The following is a 27,190-nucleotide window of genomic DNA, read 5'->3' on the forward strand; positions in this document are numbered from 1 at the left end:
AACATGTGTCAAGTGTTGACAATGATGGTAATGGTATACTTTAAGTTAAAGTGGTGAATAAAGATACTCTCTTAGAGAAAAGGTAAAGGAAATGAAATGAAAATGCTTGTTAGTTAAGTTACTTGGATTAGTCTTGGCCTCAAATGGAATCAAAGCGTGCTAATTGCTGACTCTGGCCACAAAATTTAAATCCAACAAGGCAACGACTAACAAAAACCGAACCTTCGTACGCAACCTTTGGATATGATTAATATAAAGTGCCAGCACTAATGAAGGTGCATAATCAGTCAGCTTCCTTAATTTTAAAAAAATTATAATTTTACTTTACCTAATTCTTGAGATAAATAAAATATAACGTGTAACATAAATACTGCATTTTTATTATGGGGACATCGCCATGCATGTCGAATTCCTTATAAAATCATGTGTGAAATGAGGGAGAAATTCCGGATATATTTTCTTCATCATTCATTCATGATGGCCCTTTCCCTAATTTAATAATCTACTTTGTTACACAATTCAATGCTTTGTTATGTGCATTCTACATCAAGGCCCCATGTGATTTGAAGTTTGAAGGATCTTGCTTACTTTCATGGCTTTATATTTTGAAGGAAAAAAAAAAAGGTTTTTATAAATTTTGAGTGGTAAATGAAAATGTTTTCTTGTTATGAATGAGGAAAGTCATGAATCAGAAAATTTAAATTCGTGAACTAAAAGAATTGGATTAACTACCCTCTTAGTTGATTTCATTCATGATTTTGAAGGTATTTGATTACGGATTTTAATTTGTAACCTACAAAAGTTTTGATTCATTATGGATTTTATATGTTAATAAATATATGAACATAGCAAATCAGTGTTATTCTCGTGACATACAAGTTATTTTCCTTTGCAAACTCCTTGCAAATCCGTGCTACCAAATAATTACAAAAAATAATATTTTCGGAAAAGTGAAATATTAAATACTGTTGCCTAGTAATAATAGAGGCGTGAAGTTAGGTGAAGCGCCAATCAATACGTCGGTGCTGTTTAGTTGTCACTCCGTAAAAGGAAAGCTAAACCCGAAATGGAATCGGCAGCCGCAAAGCATATACCCACGCAAAAGGGTAAAACGGTCAAAACAAATACAGCCCCTTCAGGTTACCTCCAGCAATTACCCGCCATGAGATTCACGTGTGGCGCACACTTCCCTTAAAACCACCCGAACGTGTCAGCCACAGGCACGTGGCGGTCATCAAGAGCCGGTCTACAGGTTCAGCCGGTCGTTTACTTCTCCGAACCGGAAATGGATTCTATTCTACATATATAACCCAGCTCTTTTCACATTAAAACACACAGAGAAATTCAAGAGAGGCAGAGCGATCGAAAATTAGAAACTAAAACCGAAGCATTTAACGAATAAAAACCCTAATTTCCATCTCTGTTCACCTTCACTGAGAATAAAAACCCTAAATTGCTCTTTTTTTCACGGTACGACGGCGTTTGAGGATGATTGTGAGTGAGAAAATGGTTGCTGAAGCGGAGGTTATATGCCAGAAGACCATGGCCATGCCTGTGCTGGACATGAAGTACCGTGTCTGCGTTTCCAAGGAGCACAACCGTCAGATCGACGTGGCCTCCCCGCCTTCTTCTGCTCCGAGCTTCGGCGAGGTTTGCGTCTCCGAAACGATTTCCACTGAGATATCTCGCTTCAAATCGGTATGTTCTTTAGCTTTGTTACGAGTTTGTATGAAGAATTAGTGAATTACTTGCTGTTTTCTTTTATTGGCTTTTTTGAATTGGGATTTATTCTGTGGCTTTGTTTTCTTGGATGTCTATTCTCAAGATTAGCTATGGGTTTTTAGAATTGTATGAGGAAAATCAACGTTGGTTCTTGAATTTCTGTGGGTTCAGTTAGAGTCTACTGAATAGCTAGTCCGTAGGGTTTCCTTATCTCTTTTTGGATGCTATAATGTTTGTCATTAGTCTGCAAAGTTTATTTATTTATTTATTTTTCTGATGAGCTCAGTAATTTTTTCGTGGTTTTTCTTTACAATAAATCCCAAGTAAACTTTTAATTTGTAAGATTTGTTTTTTGATCAATTGATTTGAGAATTATTTACTCTGTAAAATTTCTACTGTTCGCATATTTTCTAGTCTCTATGAGTCCTCTGGATTAGATATTGTGCAGATTTATTGATTAGGGCTTTAAAATTGATTGTATTATATGCTTTTCTCTATGCTGGAAATTCTGTTTAATGGGTTTGTCAGAAGTTTCTGGACCTCATTGGTTGATTTTGGTTTTTCTTTCTATAAGAATTTGGTTTTATGCTTTTTGGTTGGGAAAATCTGACTGATGCAATCAACAGCTGTTTAAATATGGAATGCAAGGTGAAAGTAAATAGAGAAATTACTCTGTAGTAATTCTAAAAGAAACTTTATGAGTGAAATCTTGTATGCTCCACAACAGTCAGTTGTTTAGTTTTGAGGATTTGTTTTTTATCCTTTTTATGCTTGTTGAATTTCATATTTCTTTGTCTGCATATTACAAATGCATTTCAATTCAGGATTATTGGTTTTGAGATGCATGGAGCATGTTTAGTCACCTACTTATTTGATCTTTTATCAGGTTGTGAGTTGCACAGAGACCATTAATAAAGCCGTAATGGAGTCTTCTGCCATCAAGTTTGTCCCGGACATTCATTCAGGAAGCCACACTGACATCGGAGGAAGGGATTCAATGGATGATGAACACATTCGGATAGATGATCTATCTGCCCATGTGGGGCCTCTCTTCAAGTCTCCCTTGCCAAGTGCATTTTATGCAGTTTTTGATGGTCACGGTGGCCCTGAGGCAGCTTCTTATGTCAAAAGGAATGCCATGAGACTCTTCTTTGAAGATGCTGATTTGCCGCAGAGAATGGATATGGATGCTGTTTTCTTCAGAGAGTTGGAGAATTCCCACAGGAAAGCATTTCTACTGGCAGACGATGCCTTGGCTCATGAACACAGCGTGAGCAGTTTGTGTGGAACAACAGCACTGACTGCTTTAATTCTTGGAAGGCATTTGCTGGTTGCAAATGCTGGTGACTGTCGAGCAGTTCTTTGCAGGAAAGGAGTAGCAGTTGACATGTCTCAAGACCACAAGCCAACTTACTTGCCGGAACGCAGGCGTGTTGAGCAGTTGGGTGGTCACATTGATGACGGGTATCTTAATGGTCTCTCAGTCACCCGAGCCCTTGGAGATTGGGACTTGAAATTGCCACTCGGTTCATCATCACCTCTCATTGCTGAGCCAGATGTTCAACAGGTTATGTTAACAGAAGATGATGAGTTTTTGATCATTGGTTGTGATGGGATCTGGGATGTTATGTCAAGCCAATATGCTGTGAGTCTTGTTCGGCGTGGTCTGCGGAGGCATGATGACCCACAACAGTGTGCCAGAGAACTTGTCAAGGAAGCCTTGCGCTTGAATACAACTGACAATCTCACCGTTATTGTTGTGCGCCTCTCTTCTCCTAGTCGTGTTGTTGAGTGCTCACCCCAGCGCCCAAGGTTGAGGATCTGCAGTCTATCTGAGGAAGCACGCAGCCGGTTGAGAAGCTTGTTAGGAGGCAATTGAATGTAAATACAAGTTGATTACTATTTAGTGGTTCCTAATGGAAAATCATTTTTATCTCATTGTGGCTGTTCCAGATTAGTTTAGAACAAAGCAGCTAGCAGTTTTGTAGGACAGAAGTAGGACATGGAATGTAATGTTGAGTTTGTGATTGTAGCGGTAAAACGTAATTGCATTTTTTTGCAAAAGTATGTTTTCAAATGGATTGGGTTCACCAGAATGGCCCTCCATATTCGGTTCTTATTTACATTATATTATCCATATTTGAGGTCCATTTGTCTCAGTGAGCCTGTGCCAACCGCATGGCTGAAATGTTGATATTAGGATTTGTTTTTTTTTGTTTTTTTTTTTTTTTCCTTCTGCTGGTGTGAAGTTGATGGAATTTGTTTCAAGGGAATTTTCTCTTCATCCAAACAAGCTTTCTAATTGTCCTCCTTTGGAGATTGAACGATTCATGGGTCACTGTCTTCTGATGGATTGGCTTCACTGTTGTTTTGATTCGCAGCAACAAATAACCTCATCAGCTTAGGGCAATTGCACACACCTCCTCCAAACATTCCAAATGGTGATATGCTAAGGCTCTGTGAGGCTACCATTTTCTCCATATATATATCAACGTAAAAATAAAAAATAAATAAATAAATAGCCACCCAGCAGATGATTATGTTCTTCCCACCCAACTATTGTGACCCAAAAAAAAATAATAAATAAATAAAATTTTAATAATTGCCTTGCCAACCTATTGTCGTAGTCAAATATGTAAGCGTAGAATCGATCGCGATCCAACGGCTATCATCCCTTCTCGTTTCTGAAACACAAATGCATTGTTTACGTGGCGAATATCGGATGGAGTAACAGGGACTTATTTCTGGACCCTAACACACAAGATTACGAAAAAAGGAATATAATGTTAAAATAACACACAATTTATGAAGGCAAAGCACCCACCCAATAGTCTGCGGTCCTATTTGAAGGCCTTTACCAAAAGCCGAAGCGCAAAACGAAACCAGACCAAAATCAAACCCAAAGAGGTTTAACGATCTCGAGTGTGAGAGAATGGCTATGGCAAGCTTGGCGAGGCGGAAGGCCTACCTTCTCTCTAGAAACTTGTCCAACACGTCATCGGAGGCCGTCAGGTACTCCTCGCTCACCTCCTTCTCCAGGGGCTACGCTTCCTCGGGATCTGACGACAACGACGTCGTCGTGGTTGGCGGTGGCCCCGGTGGTTACGTGGCGGCCATCAAGGCCTCTCAGCTCGGCCTCAAGACCACCTGCATCGAGAAGCGCGGGGCTCTCGGCGGCACGTGCCTCAACGTTGGCTGCATACCCTCCAAGGTCTCTCTCTTTTACACTCTTTACTTCACTTGGACAGTCTCGTACTAGCCTGCTAGGGTTCTTAATCTGTCCCTAAATTTCGTGGATTGTTTGGTTGATTTACCACCTGTCAGATCTATTTTTTTGGTTCGCTGGTGTTATTTAATTGAATCAGTTGATTGATTTTGTTTTTGTGTTTGATAATATTCATTTGGATTGAATTTAGTTAATACTAAATTTTTTAATATAATCGCATTTTTTAAAGCCAAATTGTGGAAATTTATTTCACTCTGTGCTAAAAGGGCTTCCTCAAAAGTATATAAAAGAACAATCTTCAGTGGATAAGCATTTACATTTGAAAATTCTATAATTTGCCACAGTTTAGTAATTACTGGTTGTGTGAATTACATATTCAGATATTCTCTTTTTGGTTGTTCTTGGTATGATTAGATGTGTTTCTTTTCCCTTGGAAATGGAATTAAATATATTGGTATTAGTTGCATGTGAAATTTATCTCTAATGTCATCTGCTTTTTGTGTCCAGGCGCTTCTTCATTCCTCTCACATGTACCATGAAGCTAAGCATGCATTTCACAACCATGGTGTTAAGTTCTCCTCTGTTGAGGTAGATTTACCTGCCATGATGTCCCAAAAAGATAAAGCTGTTTCTAATCTTACTCGAGGAATTGAAGGGCTCTTCAAGAAGAATAAGGTCACTTATGTTAAAGGCTATGGAAAGTTCATCTCCCCTTCCGAAATCTCAGTGGACACCATTGATGGTGAGAATACAGTCGTGAAAGGCAAAAATATCATAATTGCCACTGGTTCTGATGTCAAATCTCTACCTGGGATTGCCATTGATGAGAAGAAAATAGTATCATCAACAGGAGCTCTGGCTTTGACAGAAATCCCAAAGAAACTTGTGGTGGTTGGAGCAGGATATATTGGCCTAGAAATGGGCTCAGTGTGGCGTAGACTTGGTTCCGAGGTAACTGTTGTTGAGTTTGGACCTGATATCGTCCCAACAATGGACTCGGAAATCCGCAAGCAATTTCAGCGTTCCCTTGAGAAACAAGGGATGAAATTTGTGCTCAAAACAAAGGTGGTATCAGTTGATACTTCTGGAGATGGTGTGAAGTTGACCCTTGAACCAGCAGCTGGTGGCGACCAGACCACCTTTGAAGCTGATGTTGTTCTTGTATCTGCTGGTAGGGTTCCGTTCACATCCGGGCTTGATTTGGATAAGATAGGGGTTGAAACTGATAAGGGAGGGCGAATTTTAGTCAATGAGAGATTTTCTACAAATGTCCCAGGTGTTTATGCAATTGGGGACGTTATTCCTGGACCTATGTTAGCCCACAAGGCAGAAGAGGATGGGGTTGCATGCGTGGAGTACCTTGCTGGTAAGGTTGGGCATGTGGACTATGACTTGGTCCCTGGGGTTGTCTATACGCACCCTGAAGTTGCATCTGTTGGAAAGACCGAGGAACAAGTGAAGTCCCTTGGTGTTGAATACCGAGTTGGAAAGTTCCCTTTCATGGCAAATAGCAGAGCCAAGGCAATAGATGATGCTGAAGGACTCGTCAAGATTTTGGCTGATAAGGAAACAGATAAGATATTGGGAGTTCATATCATGGCTCCCAATGCTGGAGAGCTCATTCACGAGGCAGCCATAGCCTTGCAGTATGATGCATCAAGCGAGGACATTGCACGAGTTTGCCATGCACATCCAACTATGAGTGAGGCCTTGAAGGAAGCTGCCATGGCTACTTATGACAAGCCCATTCACATCTAGAAAAATCATTACTTGATTAATCTCGTTTTCATTTTTGTTTAAGAAATTTGGATTGACTTGGTAAGAACTTTCCATTTAGTTGTTTAACCTTCATTGAAGGTAGCAGATAAAAGTGCTTGAATACAAGATTGCTGTTTTTTCTGCCCCTTTGGCAACAATAAGGGACCCAACTCTGTATGCTTTCTCATCTCACTGTGAATAACAACATAAGCAGGGTATGTTGAGCTAATGCTAATGAATCATTATCATGTGTGGTTTACTGTTCAGCAACTACATGTTCATGTATGCTATTATTGGGGGGCTAGTAGGGCATTGGATCTCTTGCTTTTATCATGTCTTAAAGTCAAACTATTTTAATCGGATTCGTAATCAACTCTTCAGGCAGATTTACAGAAGATTAGAACTCTAAAATGATTATGGACTGACGGGCATTCGATACCATGATATAAACAATTCCCTAATACTTATCAAGAATTTGCTCATTCCAAAATGCAGCAATCTTGTATGCGATGCTCAAGATTGCTGTTTGTTTCTGCCCCCTTTGACTAGAATTTGTTCTCAAGATGTGATGCTCAAAATTGAGTCTCAATATCCCATCTCCCGTGTGTGGGGATTTTAATATCATGCTGTTCCTGTTTCGATTCTGGTTTTAGTACAACACTCGGTAAATTTTGCAAAGGATAAAGCACGGTCGAGTTAGAAGACCAACAATTATTTGACAAAAAAACAAACAAAAACAGATGAAATAGAGCGAAGAGAAATCATCAGATCACCATTCTCTTCTTACTTTCAACAAATGAAGGGAAAGAATTGAACTGTGACTCATGTTCCCATCATGTGATACTGCAAGTTCCTGCTCTAAGAAATCCCACCCCTAAAATCTGATAAGATGAAAATTCCTTCCCTAGTTTACAATTAACGGCCTCTCTCTTCTCATTGAAAATCCAGGAACTGTTGAAAAATAGCTCACGCAAATGCACAATACCCCTTAAAAGATATTTTAAGGATTGATTTCTCTCTTCAAAGCAGAAAACCATACTAAAACTTTCAGCAACTGCCCATTCTCCTCTCCACAATTCCCAGTTTGGCGTTCGCACAAGGCAATTGAAAGCAACCCAGAATATTGTGCAGTTATGGATCCTCCCGCATATCTGGCCTCCTTTTCGACTGCAAGGCTAGACGTGCATCCCTCTCCCGTTCGAACTCCCGGAAATCTGCTCTCTGCAAGAAGTTTACCTTATCTAAATATTGGTTTGAACTCTTCTTGTAAGCATCCAACTCCTCATCCAACCCTTTTTCCTCCTTAAACTCCCCCCAGTCCTTTTTTGTTTTGTCAAGCACACTGAGCTTTTGTTTCTTCTTAATCTGTTCGAGCACTGCATCCACAGCTGAAGCTGCTGGAGCTTTCGCCTTTTCCGATGCTTCCTTTGAATCAGCATCAACAAGCTTCTTATATTCAATTTCTTGACCGGCAAAATCCCGAACCTCTGTGATCTATAAAATGAAAGAGATCTGTTTAATATGATTATTGCCAATAAATTTTAAAAAATGAACTGTGCGTCCATACCATTAAATTTTTTTAAAACTAATTTGTATACATCATTATGATAATTATGATTTTTGGTTTAAGGATCAGCTCCGAGAGATTCAAGTTAAACAGGAAAACTGCTTGGCCATCACAGAGACTACTCAGGTGGTAAAAATTGGCATGTAACCAAATACATATATTAACATGTGTGTGTAACATCATATCTTCAAAGTGATTGGAGAGGAAATTAACAACTAGAAACTAAGCAGCACTACTTAGTTCCACATCTGAAAAGCCAAAGTTTACCCGCAGACAGGTCTCCCAACAGAACACAGACAAACAGGTGATTCAAATAATATGCTAACCTCAACTTTCCCTCTGCCTGATGCTGCAGCTGCAGCATCCTTAACTTCTACAAGAGCAGCAGCAGCAAGCCTCCTGGCCTTGTCACTAGAGCTGTCCTGCACGACATCATCACTAGAGCTGTTCTGCGTGACATTTGATCCCTTCTGTGGTGCATTTTCTTTTGGTGACTCTGCCTTCTTTGGTGCCAGGCCCAGATATGCCTTCCACTTCTAAGAAATAAATAGAAGTAAAAGATTAAATTCTAGCAAACAATATTTTTATAATTCCAACACAGATGGAAAGAACGAGGCAATCCTCACATCAGATGCCTTCTTTGGAGTTTTATTCACAGTTGAAGACTTCTTTAATAAATCCTTGAATTTCTTATTAGATACTCCTTTATTCATTTGCTCCCACATGGCATCTACCCGAGATTTTACATCTATCAAGATAGGAAAAAACATTAGTCCTTCTGATCAAGGAATTTATGTGACCAAACAGCAGAACAGGAATTGGATAAACAAGCACTTGTGAGTAAAAAAAAAATTCTGACCAGTCTGTTCAGGTTTAGTCTCTAAGCTTGGAAGGGGAGCAGCTCCATTGGTAGACTCAATTGGTAAAGCATCCTTTTCATTTGCAGTACCTGAACCAGAAAACCAAACTACTCAATCATAAGTAGGAAAAAAAGAAAAACGAAACTGCACCCAAGCTGCCTATGAAAAAGTTGTGGTATGAGTAGCCCTGGCAGTGCCTGAACAAAATCATCAAATGAATAGATCTAGTGACCAACGATTTTGTCTTTCGCCTAAAATATATAAAACTTCAAAACAAATTACAAATATAGGTCTTTGATAGTTGTAATATCCAAATCATTTTGGACACCAAGCACCGAAATTGGATTGCAACTAAAAATTGGTAAATTACATTACAACAAAAACTGTGATGGTCAGGTTCGATGTTTTTATGTGCTACTCCACCTATATTACATATTCTGTGGCATCTAAAACTAAAAACACCTAATTCTAAAGTGAAAGGAAGTTTAGCTTAACAGTTTGATGAGACTTAAGCAAATGACACAACAAAAGCTTCAAACCCATTATCAGTAGATAACTCAGCTGAAAATCTGACACTATTCCACGCAAGTTACTATTTTTTGAATTGGGTATGCAGCTTTTCACCCATCTTCGTTTACAAACAGAAAAAGCAAAAATCTTTAGCTCATAAATCTATGAATGCTCCAAAGAAAATACTACCTACCAAGGCTCCAAAACCACCTAGCCCATGAAAACTGATAATTCACATACCCATTATTTTCCAGAAAATGAAAGGGCAAAAATATTTTCAGTGCTCAGTCTGTTTTCATCGTTAAAACCCATTGATTTTCTAAAATCTCCAGAGGTCCTTTTTCGGGCAACACAAACAGACCCGACTGAGCGTAAGCCAAACAAAGAAGGAATTAAAATAAAATAAAATCAAGAAATATAAAAATAAAATGCGTACCTGAACTTGAGGCACCGAGAGCGTTGGTGGTGGTTGTAGCCATCGAAGACAAACAAAAGTGGAGAGAGTCATTGGTTTGGTGTTGGTGTTGGTGGTATAAAAAAGAAGTCTGTTATTGGGTTTCGAGGTATCCGAAGAGACCCAAAGCCTTTCGAGCTTTTCTGACTTGTTGGAGGCCCATGAGGCTATAACTAATTAACCCGCCAATAAAATTAATTAATTGGAAGATAATCTAATTAGTTATAAAAATTATTTATTAATTTCAAATCTAATTGTTTAAATTTCTAATTAATCAATAAAACATTAATTATGAATTATTTATAGCTTATACTTCTAAACTTGAGAACCAAAATATAATGATAAAAACCAAAATATCAAAAATAATTATTGTATTACAGTATAAATTTATTAATATATGGGCTCTTTAGTTTTAACCCATAAAAAACTTAACTAATTTGGAAGAAAGATAATTAATTTTGTTTAATTAATATAAAACCAAAGTCACCTAATTTTACCAAAAGGACATCCAACAACCCTAAAATTACTACATGTGCCATTGTAGAATTGTACCAGAAGGGTAGAATTGTCTTATCAGAAGGGTATAATTGTCTTATCAGTTGTTATTTTTTACCTGGCCCAACGAATCTGGGCCTCTCTTTGGGCTAATCCAAAATAGTAATTTTTTCCTATGTATTAAAACTAAAACTAAAATATCCAATATCTTACAAACTAATTAATAAAGTTAATTATGTCTAAAACCTAATTTTTCTTTAATATAACCTACATTTGGATAAATAATTGCCCATGTAAAAAATTTTGTACGTAGTTAAACCAATCTCAATAATTCTTTTTAACCCCTTTGTGGGTAATTGTAATGGCCACGTGGCTTTTGTATTTGTATTACCCTTATGACGTAATTTATTAATGCAATCTCCATTCCGTTTGATTAAAAATAAAAATAAAACAAACAAACAAACTTATCATGTTCCTTTTTCGTTTCTTCATTTTTCTATGAGCAGATCTTCATAAAAGACACTAGGACAAAGCCCAAAGATAAACAGACACAAACAAAGCCCAGATAAGGTGGGAGCTTCATTGCATAAAATTAACACCATTACAATCAGTTGACACTTATAATTACTAAGAAAATAAAACCCCAAATTAAAAGAAAAGAAATTGACAAAATGGTTTATTATGATTGATCTTTTGGATCTGGTAGCAGCTCCATCATCATAACCTGTATTTCACTAGGGTTTTTCATGGTGATGACTTGCTGGTCTGCAGTTGAGCTGAAAGATAATTGCTCTAAATTCGGAAGGAACAAGTTTGCAAAATCAAGATGGGCAGGGTGAGCTATGTACTCTGCAACACCCTCCACACTCTCAAAGGTTGTTTCAAACACATGAGTGTACCCTTCCAGCTGCTTCTCAATGCTCAATTCATGTCCCCTTATTAATCACAAAACATCAATTAATACATAATTAACTAGTTAATTATTCAAATTGACCACAAATATGCATCATTTTCAGAACCAGGAAAGCCAAAGTGACACCAAAAGATAAGAAAAAAATTAGCTGAGAGAAGAAAAGAAAAGAAAAAAAGAAAACAGAGGACTCTGTTTTACCAGTGGAAGGACTTCATGGGGTCAATGAGATTGACTAGGTTGGCATAGCCTTGGATCAGTTGGTCAATCTGGCTCTCTGAGGTTCCTTCTTTGAATTTTGCTAGCAATGAATTCTTAACACCTCCCTTTGCTTCCTCTTCCATCTCTGTGTCTGTGGACTGTGATCTGCCTTCTCCTTTTTTTCAAACTCACAGTCCAGGTATAATATAACTGTTTTGTCTCCTATCCGAACCCATTAATCTAATAATTTAATTATTGAATAATGGGCTTGCAGAGGTCATATTTTTTAATCTTCATTTCCTCATGTGTGCTGTAGTTTTGTGTTTGTTGGGCCATACCATCGAGGGGTTTGACCTTGGGATAAAAAAACAGTAGTACAGCCGCGCAGTTGTACTATTTTAAATAATAAATACTTAAAAAATCAACGTATAGCTGCTCTGTTATGTTAGTTTAAATAAATAATAATAAAAAACCCCGTGTATAGCCCAGCGGCTATTCTATTTATAAGAAGAAAAAAAACCTGCCTAGATCCAGGGGCCGTGTGTGGAAATCGGTATAGCCGCATGGCTATATTATTTTTTATAAGAACCATAGTAAAGTCGCGTGGCTCTACTATTTTAAATGATAAATAAATAAATAAATCAAAACCCTGAGTATATATTTATAGAAAAAAAGGACCCGCATGTAATGCCTCGCGCGGCTATACTATTTTTTTAAAAATAAAAAATATCCTAGTATAGCTGTCCGGCTATACTATTTTGAATAAAAAATAATAAAAAAACCTCATGTATTGCCACGCGGCTATACTATTTATAGAAAGAAAAAAAAAAGTGACCCACCTAATGCCTAGCTGCCCATGTGTCAAAATAAGTATAGCCACACAATTATACTATTTTTTTAAAAATAAATTACCGTAGTAAAGCCTCGCAACTATACTATTTTGAAAAATACCCAAAGAGTATAGCAGCTCAGCTATTCTATTTAGTACCAAAAAAAGGGACCCATGTGGCTATACTATTTTAATATATATATATATATATATATATGTTCCGTAGTATATAAGAATGATGATATGAATGTTCTTTGATGTAATTATACAGACCTAGGGCTTGTGTTTAAATAGAATGGCTGATACATGTTCCAACAGGTATCAGTTAAGGACAAACCCAATCAGACAAAAACATTATATGATATTTGAATTTTAAAAATAATTCAAATAAATAATTAATTAATTAGCTTATTGGGTTTAATTTAAATCACATAGCCAAAGAGCCCTAAGGCCGAAAGAACGGCTAGACTATTTATAGAAAAAAAAAAAGGGGGGGGGGGGGACAGCCAAGAACTAGGTGTCCATGCGTGAAAACAGGTATAGCCGTGCGGCTATACTTCTTTATTATTTTAAAAAAAACCGTTGTAAAGCCGAACGGCTATACTATTTTAAATGAAAAATTAGAAGAAGAAAAAACCCCGCGTATAGCCGAGCGGCTGAACTATTTTAAATAAAAATAAAAAACCACAAGTATAGCCGCGTGGCTATACTATTTATAGAAAAAAAATAATACTCTGAAACTATTTTTAAACTCCGAGTCCTGGTATAATATAACTATTTGTCACATTCCAATGCCATGCTCAATAGAGACCACCAAGTCCAGTGGCAAAAACGTACGGACAATCCTCAGTTGAGGGCAAGGTACACATCTTGTTCCAGCAATTACAATGATGGCACTGCTGATTTCCAACAAGCCAGGCAAAGTGTAGGGCTTGGTGTCTATAGGGGTAAGAGATGCAGCATCTGGTGCCTTGGGAGAATTCAATGGGTGTGCAGAGAACTTCAGGCAGTCACCAGCTGAACCATCAACACTCCGGCAAGATACTCGGGATTTGTTAGATCTTTCTAGTATGGTTTCAGTAATCTCTCGTATGCTGCTTCAACCATACTAATGCTTTTATGTACCCTTTTGTGGTCATGGATGTCAAATTTCGTTGCTTTAAGAAATAACCATATCCAGCTCGTGCTTGACAGTTTCTGTAGATCGGAGATTTTAGCAACAAAATATAAATTGACATCAACCTCAATACAGAGTTCAAACAGTCAAATGCAATGAAATGAAAATTTGAGACGCAAGCAATGACTTGGAAGTGGAACAACATTAGCTCATCTCTCATTATTGAATTTTACAGAGTGTTTGTAAATCAGAGGAACACAGCCAAATCAAACTCTTACAGAGAAAATTAAGTTCCGTTCAGAGCAATAGCATGATATATGACACCTTTGATAGGCCTTCCAATTTAGACACGAACCATAGTTGGTTTGTAATCGAACACAATGACTTTCTCCACATGGGAAAGGAACAAATTTGCAAAATCAACATGGGCAGGATGAGCTACATACTCCGTCACACCCTCCATACTCTCAAAGGTAGACTCGAAGATATGGGTGAAACCTTGATGCAGGTTCTCGATGCTCACGTCCTTTCCCCTGATTACAAAACATTAACGAACAATTAAAAAGTTATGCAGACCACATATCCTAATGCTTGAGTCACAAAAATTAACCGCAACTTAACTAACCGTAGAGAAAACTTGGTGATAGCTTTAGGTGCAGGGGCACTATCTGGGAAAATTCCATGGCCACACATGAACAAAAACTACAAAGTCGTGTCTAATAATCTATGAAATGCTAAAGAAGTTGTTCAGGTTAAAAGATTGGCATTTCAGTTAGATGCTCAGGTCTTGGGTCATAAATTAATCCTATATGTTATTGGGATGATACAAGGAACCACAGAGTGATATGCCAAACATGAAAATAGTGAACCTGAGTGATAAGAAGATGGTCTAGCATGAGTTCCGGGAAAAATAACCAAAATTTGCCCATCTAATACAAATAGCCCTTTTTTTAAAGACAAAAACTGCAACTTTAACCGATATTTGATGATTGAACCCCTTTTCAACATCAGATTTTCAACAAAAGTTGCAATTTTTGAAAAATGGGTGCTAAGTTTTCCAAAAATCTAGCCTTTTGAGGACCCATCTGACTCCAACACTGAATCAGGAAACGCAAAGTGACACAAAAAATATAAGCTAAAAACTCTGTTTTACATGAAAGATGATACTGGACACAAATAAGGTGAATACACGACAAGATATGTGTATTTGGCTAGAACATAACTTCCCAAGTTAACAAATTGCGGTAAAAGACAGGTACCTAAATGCATAAGTCTTTAAATTCAATTTAAGGATTTGAAATATGAATTACCAAGAAGATCTGAGAATTGAACTCAATATAAAACAGAGATTAGTGTGAGGACAAATGGAAGAGGGAAAGGGTTGGGTAGTGGGTACCAGTGGAAGGACTTCATGGGTTCAATGAGATCGACGAGTTTTGCATAGCCTTTGGTGAGTTCCTCAATCTGATTCTCTGAGATTCCTTCTTTGAACTTTGCTAACAATACATGCTTCACCACTCCCTTCGCTTCCTCCATCTTTCTCTCTCTCTTCCGTCTTCTGAATCTTCTCCTTTTTCTAATGTTTCTCGCTCCGCAGTCCACTCCACACCTACTTAATGAAAAAGAAAAAAACGTGCCAACCATTTTCTTTTTTCTTTATTCTTTTTTTAAAATAATAAATTATAGGATATTTTTATAATTGGATAACTCAACCACAAAAACTGCGCACAAAATACTTGTCTCATTTCTTGGAATTAAGAACATTTACTTTCAAATCATATAAGAAAACCCTAGCCGCACTCTGATCCCCTTTCTCCTTGTGTTGGTCTCTAGTTGCGGTTCTCATCGGAGGTCTTTGTGTTAGGTTTTGTTTTTGATTTGTTTTTTTTATTGTAATGATCTAAAGTAACATGAATTATCATGTCGCTTTTTGTACGTCTCTGGTTTTATGAATGAATTTCTCTTTCTCAAAAAGAACATTTACTTTCTTGTCATGGCAAAAGGGGCTTAGGCTCCAAAAACAACCTCCACTCAATGAAAAATTGTTATGGCAAGAAGTGGGCCACGAAACTGGGCAAGACTTGCCTGGGTTGCTGTCTGGGCAAGTTGACGTCATGCTGACGTCAGTGACTAATTTAAATACCAAATTTTTTTTTCTATAAATATCTAGCCATGTTCTTCACTTACCACACCAAAATTCATACAAATTCATTTCCTCATATCTTATGTGAATAGTGGTTGCCTTTGGGTTGCCATAGCAATGGGTGGGAATGCATCAAATAAATTGCTATGGCAGTCACTATTCACGTGAATTTTGCCATGGCACAACGAGTGGAAGTGCTCTTATAGTTTGATATGTGTGTAGAGATTTCTCTTTCTGTAATTTTTATGAATTATTTTTTAGATATTTTTGTATGCGTGTAAAATTGTGATTTTCATGAAATATGAATGTCTCCTTCCATGAAAAGAAGAGGAACGCAATGCTAAAAGAATAAATACATAAATAAACGCTCTTAAGTTACAAACATTTGTTTAACTTTTATTAATTATTAAATTATATATTTATTTAGTTTCTATTGAAACCATTCCTTCAATAGTGAACAAAAAATAAGAGAGAACCTATTCCTACTATTATTTAACTTTAAGTGCACCCACTAAATTACTCTTTAACACAACCAATGAGTACCAACAATTATCTCAAATTTTTAATAGAATAATTTCAACGAAGTACGATTATTATAAACAATTATAATGCATCGTTTCGATACGAATATTTCAAATTTAAAGACTTTGTTCAAATGTTTAATATTTAAATTATTTTTTTATACAAATAATATTTTACTTTAATCTAATCTAAATTATAAGGAGGGAGATTTGAATTCGGGTGCAGAGTGAGGATCACACCCGCTTTAACCACCTTAACTAAGCTCATGTCTGTTAATAGTCAAATTACTTCAACTTGTATGAAAAAGGAAAAGAAGAAAGAAATTATTATTACTTTTTCAAAATGGACTTCAAATGATAGAGTAATTGTAACTAGTACTTTCCAAGCACAAAGATCATAATTTATGGTTCTTCCAACATAATTTTTATTATTATATTGATTTGGAAAATCTCTTTTCTTAAATACTTACATCAAATGAAAAACGCTCACATATTGTGAATTTTTTTTTATATATACAAGCGACATGAAAAAAAAGAGAATCGAACCTGGGACTTCGAGTACAAGGGTAAACGTTCAAGTTGAAATCCACTACAAAAAAAAGTGGCAATAATCACCATTATTTGGTGACATTTGATGACTAATGATGGAGTGACTAAATGCCTTTTTTGGTGACTTGACTGTTGCCATTGTTTTTTTTAGTGTACCACCTTCATCATGTAGAAAAACGTGCCTCAAAACCCAACCCAAAAGGTATATAACAAAAAGAAGGTAAATAAATAGAATAAAACTCTAAATAGTGCAATATAGTACTGTTTTATTGCAAACTGATCGGGTCACATTACCAACACAACCCACGACTTACACACTATAAAAGTGTAGTTTCCTACACTATACAAATTGGTAGCTTTTTATCCATAATCCCATGCACTTCATATCCATATATATATTTAGTTCATACATAATATGGCTGGGAGACTAATTAATCCCTTAATTAAGTAGTAATTAACCAAATCAAGCGGCAGATGGTGCACTCCTTTGGTCAACAGCATCAGTCTCCGATATTACATCAATAAAGGGTGGTCCAACCTTTACATCCTCGTCTGCCTTCACCACAATTTCATCATCATCATCATCATCATCATCATCATCATCATCATTATTCTTCATGTAATCCAGTGACGGGTCCTCATAAATATCCCACCATTTCTTCACCAGCATCTTTATGTCTTCTCTCTCCATATGCTCTTCCTCTCCTGTGTACCTCCATGGCTTTGATCCCTGCACCAACATATTATAGTATGCGCAACGTTCTCTTGTCAGATAAATATTTATATATCGCCAAACAATCTGCTTAGAGAACATTTTTGTATATATATAGATGAGATGTGTTTTGATTATCACATACCGCAGCACAGTAATGAACAACCTTCACTTGGTCAATGTCCAAATTTTCAGGGTGGCGCCACAAGAAAGCCAATACAAGATTGTATGCAGGTGGGATAGGCTTGTATACATCCTTGAAGAACATGTTCAAAAAGTCCTGCACATCATCAAAATTAATTTTCAAAAATCCCTAGGCGAGTTTTAAGGATGAAATCAACAGAGAAAATACAAGCAGAGGATCGTATTGGATTATAATTACCTGCTCGGCAAATGAGGAAGGAGGGGTGACTTTGACGGCCTCTAAGAGATCACAGTAAGTCGGAAGACGAGGCTCATAGACAAACATGCCAGCATTGAAGTAAGGTGGTGGTGGTGAGCCCAAGTCGGCTGGCCATTGAACCTTCTCAGGGCACTGCTGGCAGTATCCAATCTTATACTGAGGAGTCTTACTCCATGTCTTCTCACAAAAGCAATCCATCACAGCATAAAAATAACCCTCGGGCATGTCGAAAAGGTGATCGATATTATCAAACACTTGTATGTCTCCATCCAAGTATATCATCTTCTCGTACTCCACAAACTACAAATGTATATTATCATTTACATATATCGTACACAGTTAACTTGCATGATTGAAATGCACTCATGACTGGTAAATCAATCAATTAAGGGAAATTTTTCTCTCGCCAAATAGAGTAACATGTTTTATTTATTTAATAACATATGAAGTACAAAACGGATGTTACTAAACCAAATGATCATGCATAATAATTTGACAAGTTATTTTGAAAAAATGTTGATCCGTTTCAATAATCATGCGAAACTTTGTTCATATGTATGGTTTAAATTGGTGATCCGATATGTTATGTCATAAATACAAATCGGATGTTACTAAACCAAATGATCATGCGTAATGGTGTGATAAGTTATGTTGACAAAGTGTCTAGGTGGGACCCAAAAAAAGTGTGGGTTGGTTTTGAACAATGAATTATGCGAAATTTAATTTAGTTTATATGCATGGTTTAAGTGGGTGGTCTGGTATGTTATGTTCTGAAGTACTGACCGAATGTTATTAAACTAAATCAACATGCGTAATAGTGCGATAAGTTATGTGTATAGAGTGTCAGTCAGTAGGTTTGAATAATGAACTGTGCGAAATTTTAAATCGGCAGACCGACATAAGATATAATATTTACCACTAAACAAAACAATAACACTCAAGGTTTATTAGTTTGGTACCTCCCAAATACGAAGCTTTGAGTAGTTGATGACATAATAAGCCATGGCAAATTGGGTTTGGTTTTCAGGAGGGTAGACAGGCTCAATCTGGCGCACAATGCATCCTTGAGATTCAAGAATCTGGAGGTGGTCCTCAGGAACATCAGGCAGGACGGCCACCACAAGTGGGTATGCAGATTTGGTCTTCCTAAGGCCCTTGGCCAGGCCAACCACACCTTTCCAATAGTCTCCATTTCCAGCCAAGAAGGTCACATAGGCCCTCTTTGGTTCTTTTGTCTCTGCAGGCGACATATCTTTGGATAAAAAAGAAAGAGAGAGAAAAAACACAGAACAAAGCAGAAAATTATTTGAGAGGAGGGTTTTGGAAAGCAGAAGATAAAGAAAATTGGATGCTGAAGATTTATTGAGGAAATTGAAGAAGTAGAGATGAGTTTATATAGAGGCATGAATGTTTGATGCGGTGGCATTTGATATGGGAAAATGCCAAGTCTGGAAAAAGCTTGAGTCAAGTGTACATGATTCTGTGTAACCTTTTTTTATTTATCAGCATGTACGTGGCAACAAAATAAAGAGATTGGACTGTTTGCATAAGGCTCTCAACTTTTCCAGTTTCAGCACATCACTCACTCATATTTAATAATTATTGATATTTTCTAATATTTGATCATATATATAAGAATATGTGCTGAAAGTTAGGGTTTGATACTAAATAATATTTTCCTTAATAAACAGCAAAAGTTCTTATTTAAGGATGCTTATTTTTAGAGAATCACAACACGGCATGCAAATTCAAAAGCCATATGTCATAATTTTCATTTCTTTGAAGCTATGGCGTTTGTTCTAGCCTTGAGGCTTTTGTACATGTACTGACGTAATTTATAAATGCAATTTTCTTAGTATTTGGCTAAATTTAAATACATAAATAAAAAAAACTCCCCTCTGTTTTTTATATATATATATATATATATTTTAAGAAGTTAATACATACCAATCAGGAAATCATTATTTTTTTATTCTCGATCAACTTTAGGATCCTGAGTGACTAGGTTTTAGAGATTTCTGATAATTTCGGGAATTAATTTCATAAGTAAATATCAGAAATCAATTTCAATTCTTTCTAGTTGAAGCTTAAAAAATATACAAGTTCAGATTCAATCGGTATAATGTTTTTTCCTTTTCCATTTAGGTACCAACAATAATGTTTTACCTTAATTGAGTAAGATTCTTCTAGATAGCAAACATACTAGCAAAAAATAAATTAAAAACCAGTAAGACAAAAATAAATTGGGTTTTATGCTTAAAATTAAGAGTGATGCTAAACGAACCCTAAAATTAACTTAGAACACCTTATTATCAAACTATTTGAATTACTAATTTACCCTAATATAAAATGACCAAAAAGGATATATTGAATTGTGAAGCAAATGTAATTTTAGTAAGTACACCTTACTCACCATATTCAACCCTAATATTCGATGGAGCGACGTTGAACACTATGAATCCAATCCAACCCCACCACCACCGTCCCTCCCTCTCTCTCTCTCTCATCCAAATTATCTCATTTGCTCTAAATTTTTTGCAATGAGTCATAATCTTCCATGTGTATGTGGCGTTCGTCCATTAGACTTGGTTAATGCATTCAACCCACCCAAAACAATAATCATTTGATGTTCATCTACGGTGTTGGTGGTTTCAAGTGAGCATATTTCCAAACGGCTCTTACGCTTGCCCACTAGAACTCCAGCTCTTCACCCTCTGATGAATCTAATGACAATTATGTTGCCGTTTGCACCATAAACACCAACTTCCAACAACTCCAATGCAACCTATTTCTTCTTAATTAGATACCTTTGGGGTTGATAGCAACCCCAACAGTCTAAGAAACAAACTCACTTTGGAATTTTCCTTCTTCCACTAGTTGAAGGGAGATGAGTTCCAACACGATATTACGGGCTTATTAGAATCTTATGCTCATAGGGTCTGGGTTGGCTGGCGATAAGCAGGGGAAGGGTGGAGTTGGGCTGAGAGAGAGAGAGAGAGAGAGAGAGAGAGAGAGAGGCGGTGGTGGTAAGGTTGGGTTGGATGCCAGAGGGCTTAAGTCTGAGGAGGAAGGATGGGGTTGGCTGGGTGGGGGGATGATGGGAGGTCGATTTCATAAGTTTAAGTGTTGTTAAGTGGTTTACCACATGTCAAAAAAATAGAAGGGAAACATGTCGGCACATGGCATTTGGTAACAGTAAAATTGGACTCATGAATGAGTTAGGTGTTGTGTGATAGAGTGTATTAGGGGTGTACCATGGGTGTTTTTGGTAGTTAAATAGGGTGTACTGAGTTAATTTTATAATTTGATTTAAATATTAGGGTGCACTTAGATCATAAGGTGTACTCAGTTAATTTTAGGGTTCGTTTAACGACACTCAGAATTAATGGTCTAAAATGAAAAATATACTAGCTAAAAATAATTCTTTTTATAGAATTTAGAAGCCTAACCATTTTGATGGATCTTTTATACGTTTTTTTTTTTTTTTTTGCTTTAGTCAAGATAGGTTGAGTTCCCCGGAGATGAAGGATTTTTATTTATTAAAATTTTTTTTTTTTTGTGTGTAACGAATTTCATACTCTCAGTTTATCTATTTACACTTTTCCATCAAATTTTTTGTGTTATAGTAATTAAACACACAAAATGAGAGAATCAAAGAATATGGGACAAAAGCAGAAGAAATTCTCAAAGTATATTTTGTATACTTGAATTGTAAATTTAAAGTATTAAGAGTTGGTTTGGAAGTGATTTTGGGAGGGCCAGAATTACTTATAAGGAAAAGCACATCTCACATGCTTCTCAATATAATTACTTTAAGTGATTTTAAACGATTGGTCTATCCAGAATCACTTCCAAATGAGCTCTTAATAACATTTCTACTTTTCTTCCACAAAAGCTCCTCCATCAAAATTAGAGGAAGACATATTGCTTTGGTAAAGAATCAAATTTTGAATTGTACACAAACAAGCAAAAGAAGATCAAAGCAAAACGCTAAGATATACTCAGAATAATATCCTTTTGTTTTTGATTTTGACGAACAAAATGTTCCACACGGTTGAAACACCCATAGGGGAGAGATCGATCAGTTTGCCATTGCAAAGATAGTATATACTATGCACAAAAGATTAAGATCCCTAGCTATTGTCGTTTACTACAGCTCACTACATATACTAGTTGTTGTGGATCACGTCGTTTTCATTTGAACCAAACACATATTGAAATCTGCACACACTTTTTCTTAACATATTAGTTGGACCAAATTAAGGTAAAGTCATGAGCAAACGATAACATTTTATAAAGGGTTTAGTTTAGTAACTAACTAACTTAAACAGATAATTTTAAATAATAAATAATAATGCTATAGTTGGTTGTGATCTTATTAATTGAATGGAGTTGTCACAATGTAGAAGCTCGGGATTCACATAAAACACTTGTGCAATAAAATATATCGTTTTCTTTTTTCCATAAATTAAAAGAAGAAAAAACGTCACATGCATTATTTATTCTTTGGTTTGATTCCTGGACATGTATATACTCTATGCTTGTATCCTGCGAACAAGTGTCCATGGTGACACAAAATCATGGGAATCTGCCTGAATAATTCAGCGCGCTTTATTTATTTATTTTTTCTGAGATTTGGAAGCTGTACAAAGTAGAAGGAGAAGAGAAAGCAATAACATGATGTAGTTGCTTTAGTCTGTAAACGAATAAGGTCATTGTAGCTGAAAACTACATATCTCATACGTGGAGAATCATAGAAGTGTCTGCTTTGGGTTGGTTGAGGATAATATATAAATTCCAAAATTTCTGTGCTTTTTTTAAGTGTAGTGAAAAAGGATTTACTTGCATTGCTTGGAACGTTGATAAAATGTATACAAATTTTCGTGGGAAGAACTTTCCAATTTATCAGAAGATATGGTTTAAACAAATTTACCTTTTTCTTTTTTAAATTGCTTCCAGTAAATTAGGTGACATATTATTGGAGATGCAATCAAAGTGGTAAGAAAACTAGTTGTGATCTTCCAAGATTATACTTTCTCAATTTTTCCTTATCATAAAACACTTACTAAAAAGAAACGTTAACTAAAGTGAAAGCTTTAGAATATTAGTTGAATTGGCACAGATCTTTAGTGTCTTCCCAAGTGGTTCTGGGTTTAAACTCTTATGATATCGCACCCCCCTAATTTTAACTTTGGCTACAACAACAAACTAGAAAAGTGAAAATTAAATAATAATTTTATGAAAAAAAGGATAAAATCATAAATTTGAAAATTAAATAATAATTTTATGAAAAAAAGGATAAAATCATAAATTTGCACCAGCCGGGAATCGAACCCGGGTCTGTACCGTGGCAGGGTACTATTCTACCACTAGACCACTAGTGCTTTTCTGCAATGTCGGCGTATTATTCTGTTTTATTAAGTGGCTGAAAAATTATTTAAATAAATTGTAAAAAATGATAAAAAGTTACAAATGCACCAGCCGGGAATCGAACCCGGGTCTGTACCGTGGCAGGGTACTATTCTACCACTAGACCACTGGTGCTGTTTGAATGTCACTGTCAGTATTATGGTATTTAATGTTTGTTCCCGTTTTTTAGTTATTTTTTGATGAAACGGTTTATTAGTTACTATAAAACAAGAGCTAGATTTAGTAGTTTCTGAAACCGAACAAGAAAGGGTTGAAAGAAGTTATAGATAGGGCAACAAAAGAGGACAATGAGAGTACGCGAATGAAGGTTAAGATTAAATACAGGATTGGTGGTAATTTCATGCGAGATGATAGGTGATAGGCATAAACAATATTAAGAGCATTTCCATTGAGCTCATTAAAAGCATGTTATAGCAAAATAAATAATGGCGGAACATTCCACTCCCTTAGTATGTGTGCATAAAACCAACTTATTATTAATTTATTTGTAATTGTTTTCACTTTTGTGAATGAGACCTCGATTTCGAAGGGACTCGATCAAATAATATGGGAACATGGTCCAATCTTCTCTTGAGGAGCAATTTCTTAATAGCACCTCAATAAAAAGTCTTTAATTGGGATGGTGGGCCAGTTGGGCCCATAGACCCATTTAAGCCCAAAAAAGGATCTTGATAAACTTCAATGGGCCTAATTTCATCTTGACCCACGGAATTCAACATAATCACATTATCCATGTAAGTACTCTCTCTCTCTCCAAATCACTGCCTTATCTAAGCGCGACCAAAAGCGTTCAATTTCCTCAAAAGCACTGTGAGCGATAGTGAAGCAGAAACATGGCGTCTTTGGCTCAACAATTCACAGGCTTGAGATGCCCGCCACTCTCAACCTCGCGGCTCTCAAAGCCATCAGTCTTTCCAAAGCAAAACAAAATGGCGGGTTTACTTCCCATAGTCTCAGCTGTGGCCATTTCCAACGCACAGACCAAAGAGCGCCTCAAGCTCAAAGAACTCTTCGAAGATGCCCACGAACGGTGTCGAACTGCCCCCATGGAGGGCGTCTCTTTCAATCTCGACTCTTTTTACTCCGCTCTGGAGAAGTATGACTTCAATTCTGAGATTGGAACTAAGGTCTGTCTTGTAAATTTTTTTTCTTTTTCTTTTCCTTTGACTTTAAAGTGAAAATGGGTTAATGGGTATGAGCTCAAATGAAGAAATTACATGTCTGTATGTCAAATTTGACACTGGGTCTGTGACTCTGTGTTATTGGGCTCACATTAAGCATACCCAAAAGAACTCTTTTTTATTTCTCTTCTATCTTTTAAAGTTGTATAAAGTTGTAGAAATGGGCACTAGTTTGTTGGTGGTTATGTAAGTTTATTTATTTATGGATTTGAGATTTTTTTTCACTTACCCCATACCTTGGCAATGTGAGCTTGAGTGAGTAATCGTTACTGCATAGTCTTTGTGATTCCATGGAAGATTAATTTGTTAACTTTGTGCATCTGAATTTCTTTTTCTTTATCAGGTAAAGGGTACAGTTTTCAATATAGATAACTATGGAGCATTAGTCGACATTACTGCAAAGTCTTCGGCGTACTTGCCTGTGCAAGAGGCATGCATTCACAAAATAAAAAGTGTAGAAGAAGTAGGCATAGTTCCTGGAGTGAGAGAGGAGTTTGTGATTATTGGTGAAAATGAAGCTGACGATAGCTTGATTTTGAGTTTAAAGTCCATCCAGTATGACCTTGCATGGGAAAGATGTAGACAGCTCCAAGCTGAGGATGTTGTTGTCAAGGGTAAGGTGGGTATCTGCTTGTCTTGGTTCCTTCCCTGGAGTTCTTTTATATTTGAAGCATCAAAAAGAAAAAAATTGTAGTCTTCCAGACAAATTTCTTCTTCTTCTTTGCAGACAAATTCATCTGTTTAACTATTTATTCTATATATTCTTAGAAAGCTCTGTTAAAATATATTTATGCAGGTTGTTGGTGCGAACAAAGGTGGAGTGGTGGCTGTGGTGGAAGGCCTTAGAGGTTTTGTTCCTTTCTCCCAGATATCAACAGTTAGTTCTTTAACCTGGCTTCTAAGCTTCCAAGCGTCTTCTTAGCTTGATATTTACACTCTTTTCTGATTGCATTTTCTTGTGTGGTAAAATAATACAGTTGTAACTTGTAAGTAATAATAACCAAAATGAACAGGCAGTGATTCTCCATTACATTTTTTGCTTCTTTCTCCCGAAATTGTTTTCAATCCTGCATTCAGCTATCACTAGCATAGTTCCAAATTCTGATCACATTTAGCCCTTACTGTTTCAGTATCTGAGTTTGTCACATTTACTTTTGTATATCTTAGAAATCAACGGCAGAAGAGCTTCTTGATAAAGAGATTCCTCTGAAGTTTGTGGAGGTTGATGAAGAACAGTCCAGGCTTGTCCTCAGCAACCGTAAGGCCATGGCAGACAACCAAGCCCAGCTTGGAATTGGATCAGTTGTCCTGGGAACTGTTCAAAGCCTGAAGCCATATGGTGCCTTTATTGACATTGGTGGAATCAACGGCCTACTTCATGTTAGTCAGATCAGTCATGACCGAGTCTCTGATATTGCAACAGTTCTCCAACCTGGTGACACTCTCAAGGTATAGATACTATATCCTAGGCAAGTTATTGGCTGAGAATTTGTTGCCACTCTGTTAAGCATTTCTAAACTGCTACTCTTTGTGTAGGTCATGATATTGAGCCATGACCGTGAGAGAGGCCGTGTAAGTCTTTCTACCAAGAAGTTAGAACCTACTCCTGGAGATATGATTCGCAATCCAAAGCTCGTCTTTGAGAAGGTATTTTCTGGATAATAAACTCCAAAGATCTTTACTAGTTGCACTTACTGGATAGTTAATTCTAGTAGAGAAGGTCGGTCTTGTCTTCTTCTTGTGTTTTTTCCCCAATAGATAGTAATTTCTCGTAGTGAACATGGTCTTATAATCTTGTAGTCTGACAGGACAAGAAAAGCTGAAGTTTTATCATGTGTTTCCCTCTTCTCCTAATATTTAACATAATTGTACACTAGTTAGCTTTCCTGAAACCAGATAAATGACTGTATATATGTTTGTCATTTGTTCCAATAGGCGGAGGAGATGGCGCAGACATTCAGGCAGAGAATTGCTCAAGCAGAAGCTATGGCTCGTGCAGACATGCTCCGTTTCCAGCCTGAGGTACTTGCTGCGTTATTTCCTTGTAATAGGTTCTATTACTTGATCTGAATATAAAATGGAAAAAAGAAGGCTAGATTAGGAAACCAAAATTGGATGAACTTAAATCAGCTTTTTGGGCAGATGAAAGTAGCCATCCAATGGGGAAATTTTACGTTTCATTTCGATTGCATCAAAAAGTGTTTAACCTTGAAAGTTCTCAGTTTTGTTAACTTAACCATGCGTCTGTCCTTAATTTGCAGAGTGGATTAACCCTCAGCTCTGATGGGATCTTGGGTCCGCTTACTTCAGACTTGCCAGTAGAGGGTTTAGATTTGAGCGATGTTCCCCCGGCTGAAGTGACCGAGTGAGACAAAAGTTCTTCAGCATTTTGGGGTTTTTCCTGCTTAAATTTTCTTGTAGAAATTGATGTAAAAGCACATACCCCAGCCTGCCTGCCTGTAATGCTAATTCACAATCGCATTGCTTTAACCAAACTGTTTATATTTGTTATTCATTTTGAATATATATATATATATATATATAGCTTTCAAAATGATTGCAAGTGTGGCGCAAAAAATCATAATTCTGTACCTGTACGGCC

The 27,190-nt window shown here is 36.7% G+C and overlaps 7 protein-coding genes and 2 non-coding genes across 10 annotated transcripts; 3 read left to right on the top strand and 6 right to left on the bottom strand.

The window, feature by feature from the left end:
- Nucleotides 1–1,299: 1,299 nt before the first annotated feature.
- On the top strand, nucleotides 1,300–3,872 carry LOC117615335 (probable protein phosphatase 2C 13). Its single transcript, XM_034344401.1, has 2 exons — nucleotides 1,300–1,698; nucleotides 2,609–3,872. Exons 1-2 carry the CDS (start codon nucleotides 1,489–1,491, stop codon nucleotides 3,599–3,601), a joined length of 1,203 nt encoding a protein of 400 aa, XP_034200292.1. The 5' UTR covers nucleotides 1,300–1,488; the 3' UTR covers nucleotides 3,602–3,872.
- Nucleotides 3,873–4,529: 657 nt separating this feature from the next.
- On the top strand, nucleotides 4,530–6,954 carry LOC117630502 (dihydrolipoyl dehydrogenase, mitochondrial). The gene is made up of 2 exons (XM_034363213.1): nucleotides 4,530–4,933; nucleotides 5,456–6,954. Exons 1-2 carry the CDS (start codon nucleotides 4,655–4,657, stop codon nucleotides 6,704–6,706), a joined length of 1,530 nt encoding a protein of 509 aa, XP_034219104.1. The 5' UTR covers nucleotides 4,530–4,654; the 3' UTR covers nucleotides 6,707–6,954.
- A 446-nt stretch (nucleotides 6,955–7,400) lies between these two features.
- Nucleotides 7,401–10,151, bottom strand: LOC117614126 (craniofacial development protein 1-like). 2 transcript variants are annotated; one of them, XM_034342824.1, is made up of 5 exons: nucleotides 10,080–10,151; nucleotides 9,133–9,222; nucleotides 8,900–9,021; nucleotides 8,600–8,806; nucleotides 7,401–8,200 (listed from the first exon to the last, which is right to left on the bottom strand). In XM_034342824.1, exons 1-5 carry the CDS (start codon nucleotides 10,120–10,122, stop codon nucleotides 7,838–7,840), a joined length of 825 nt encoding a protein of 274 aa, XP_034198715.1. In that variant the 5' UTR covers nucleotides 10,123–10,151; the 3' UTR covers nucleotides 7,401–7,837. The 2 variants fall into 2 exon arrangements, with proteins under 2 accessions (XP_034198715.1, XP_034198714.1); XM_034342823.1 differs by having other exon boundaries at nucleotides 8,600–8,809.
- Nucleotides 10,152–11,133: 982 nt separating this feature from the next.
- LOC117638679 (stress-response A/B barrel domain-containing protein HS1-like) lies at nucleotides 11,134–11,950 on the bottom strand. Its single transcript, XM_034373776.1, has 2 exons — nucleotides 11,704–11,950; nucleotides 11,134–11,527 (listed from the first exon to the last, which is right to left on the bottom strand). The coding sequence occupies exons 1-2, from the start codon at nucleotides 11,844–11,846 to the stop codon at nucleotides 11,272–11,274; spliced, it is 399 nt and encodes a 132-aa protein (XP_034229667.1). The 5' UTR covers nucleotides 11,847–11,950; the 3' UTR covers nucleotides 11,134–11,271.
- A 1,882-nt stretch (nucleotides 11,951–13,832) lies between these two features.
- LOC117638695 (stress-response A/B barrel domain-containing protein HS1-like) lies at nucleotides 13,833–15,289 on the bottom strand. Its single transcript, XM_034373791.1, has 2 exons — nucleotides 15,046–15,289; nucleotides 13,833–14,182 (listed from the first exon to the last, which is right to left on the bottom strand). Exons 1-2 carry the CDS (start codon nucleotides 15,183–15,185, stop codon nucleotides 13,993–13,995), a joined length of 330 nt encoding a protein of 109 aa, XP_034229682.1. The 5' UTR covers nucleotides 15,186–15,289; the 3' UTR covers nucleotides 13,833–13,992.
- A 1,841-nt stretch (nucleotides 15,290–17,130) lies between these two features.
- LOC117638687 (galactinol synthase 2-like) lies at nucleotides 17,131–19,409 on the bottom strand. The gene is made up of 4 exons (XM_034373782.1): nucleotides 18,937–19,409; nucleotides 17,957–18,277; nucleotides 17,720–17,854; nucleotides 17,131–17,592 (listed from the first exon to the last, which is right to left on the bottom strand). Exons 1-4 carry the CDS (start codon nucleotides 19,225–19,227, stop codon nucleotides 17,326–17,328), a joined length of 1,014 nt encoding a protein of 337 aa, XP_034229673.1. The 5' UTR covers nucleotides 19,228–19,409; the 3' UTR covers nucleotides 17,131–17,325.
- A 3,881-nt stretch (nucleotides 19,410–23,290) lies between these two features.
- On the bottom strand, nucleotides 23,291–23,361 carry TRNAG-GCC. The gene has a single exon. It is a non-coding gene; the product is annotated as a tRNA-Gly (tRNA).
- Nucleotides 23,362–23,450: 89 nt separating this feature from the next.
- On the bottom strand, nucleotides 23,451–23,521 carry TRNAG-GCC. The gene has a single exon. It is a non-coding gene; the product is annotated as a tRNA-Gly (tRNA).
- Nucleotides 23,522–24,132: 611 nt separating this feature from the next.
- On the top strand, nucleotides 24,133–27,143 carry LOC117631813 (30S ribosomal protein S1, chloroplastic). The gene is made up of 7 exons (XM_034365127.1): nucleotides 24,133–24,534; nucleotides 24,932–25,207; nucleotides 25,385–25,465; nucleotides 25,756–26,037; nucleotides 26,125–26,235; nucleotides 26,524–26,610; nucleotides 26,850–27,143. Exons 1-7 carry the CDS (start codon nucleotides 24,241–24,243, stop codon nucleotides 26,955–26,957), a joined length of 1,239 nt encoding a protein of 412 aa, XP_034221018.1. The 5' UTR covers nucleotides 24,133–24,240; the 3' UTR covers nucleotides 26,958–27,143.
- Nucleotides 27,144–27,190: the final 47 nt, after the last annotated feature.

The sequence above is a fragment of the Prunus dulcis genome, chromosome 1 (genome assembly GCF_902201215.1).
Source record: "Prunus dulcis chromosome 1, ALMONDv2, whole genome shotgun sequence".
Taxonomy (NCBI): Eukaryota; Viridiplantae; Streptophyta; class Magnoliopsida; order Rosales; family Rosaceae; genus Prunus; species Prunus dulcis.

Excerpts from the sequence above, each read along its gene's own strand:
- LOC117614126 (XM_034342823.1), bottom strand. The coding sequence starts at position 10,122 with ATGGCTACAACCACCACCAACGCTCTCGGTGCCTCAAGTTCAG. Across the intron at positions 9,223-10,079 it reads TCTCGGTGCCTCAAGTTCAG|GTACTGCAAATGAAAAGGAT; the intron begins GTACGCATTTTA and ends TTTCTGGTTCAG. Across the intron at positions 9,022-9,132 it reads GACTAAACCTGAACAGACTG|ATGTAAAATCTCGGGTAGAT; the intron begins GTCAGAATTTTT and ends CTATCTTGATAG.
- LOC117638687 (XM_034373782.1), bottom strand. The coding sequence starts at position 19,227 with ATGTCGCCTGCAGAGACAAAAGAACCAAAGAGGGCCTATGTGACCTTC. Across the intron at positions 18,278-18,936 it reads CAAAGCTTCGTATTTGGGAG|TTTGTGGAGTACGAGAAGAT; the intron begins GTACCAAACTAA and ends ATACATTTGTAG. Across the intron at positions 17,855-17,956 it reads CTTCCTCATTTGCCGAGCAG|GACTTTTTGAACATGTTCTT; the intron begins GTAATTATAATC and ends GATGATGTGCAG.
- LOC117630502 (XM_034363213.1), top strand. The coding sequence starts at position 4,655 with ATGGCTATGGCAAGCTTGGCGAGGCGGAAGGCCTACCTTCTCTCTAGA. Across the intron at positions 4,934-5,455 it reads TTGGCTGCATACCCTCCAAG|GCGCTTCTTCATTCCTCTCA; the intron begins GTCTCTCTCTTT and ends TTTTGTGTCCAG.
- LOC117631813 (XM_034365127.1), top strand. The coding sequence starts at position 24,241 with ATGGCGTCTTTGGCTCAACAATTCACAGGCTTGAGATGCCCGCCACTC. Across the intron at positions 24,535-24,931 it reads ATTCTGAGATTGGAACTAAG|GTAAAGGGTACAGTTTTCAA; the intron begins GTCTGTCTTGTA and ends TTTCTTTATCAG. Across the intron at positions 25,466-25,755 it reads CTTTCTCCCAGATATCAACA|AAATCAACGGCAGAAGAGCT; the intron begins GTTAGTTCTTTA and ends TGTATATCTTAG.
- LOC117638695 (XM_034373791.1), bottom strand. The coding sequence starts at position 15,185 with ATGGAGGAAGCGAAGGGAGTGGTGAAGCATGTATTGTTAGCAAAGTTC. Across the intron at positions 14,183-15,045 it reads CCCATGAAGTCCTTCCACTG|GGGAAAGGACGTGAGCATCG; the intron begins GTACCCACTACC and ends TTTTGTAATCAG.
- LOC117615335 (XM_034344401.1), top strand. The coding sequence starts at position 1,489 with ATGATTGTGAGTGAGAAAATGGTTGCTGAAGCGGAGGTTATATGCCAG. Across the intron at positions 1,699-2,608 it reads AGATATCTCGCTTCAAATCG|GTTGTGAGTTGCACAGAGAC; the intron begins GTATGTTCTTTA and ends ATCTTTTATCAG.
- LOC117638679 (XM_034373776.1), bottom strand. The coding sequence starts at position 11,846 with ATGGAAGAGGAAGCAAAGGGAGGTGTTAAGAATTCATTGCTAGCAAAA. Across the intron at positions 11,528-11,703 it reads CCCATGAAGTCCTTCCACTG|GGGACATGAATTGAGCATTG; the intron begins GTAAAACAGAGT and ends GTGATTAATAAG.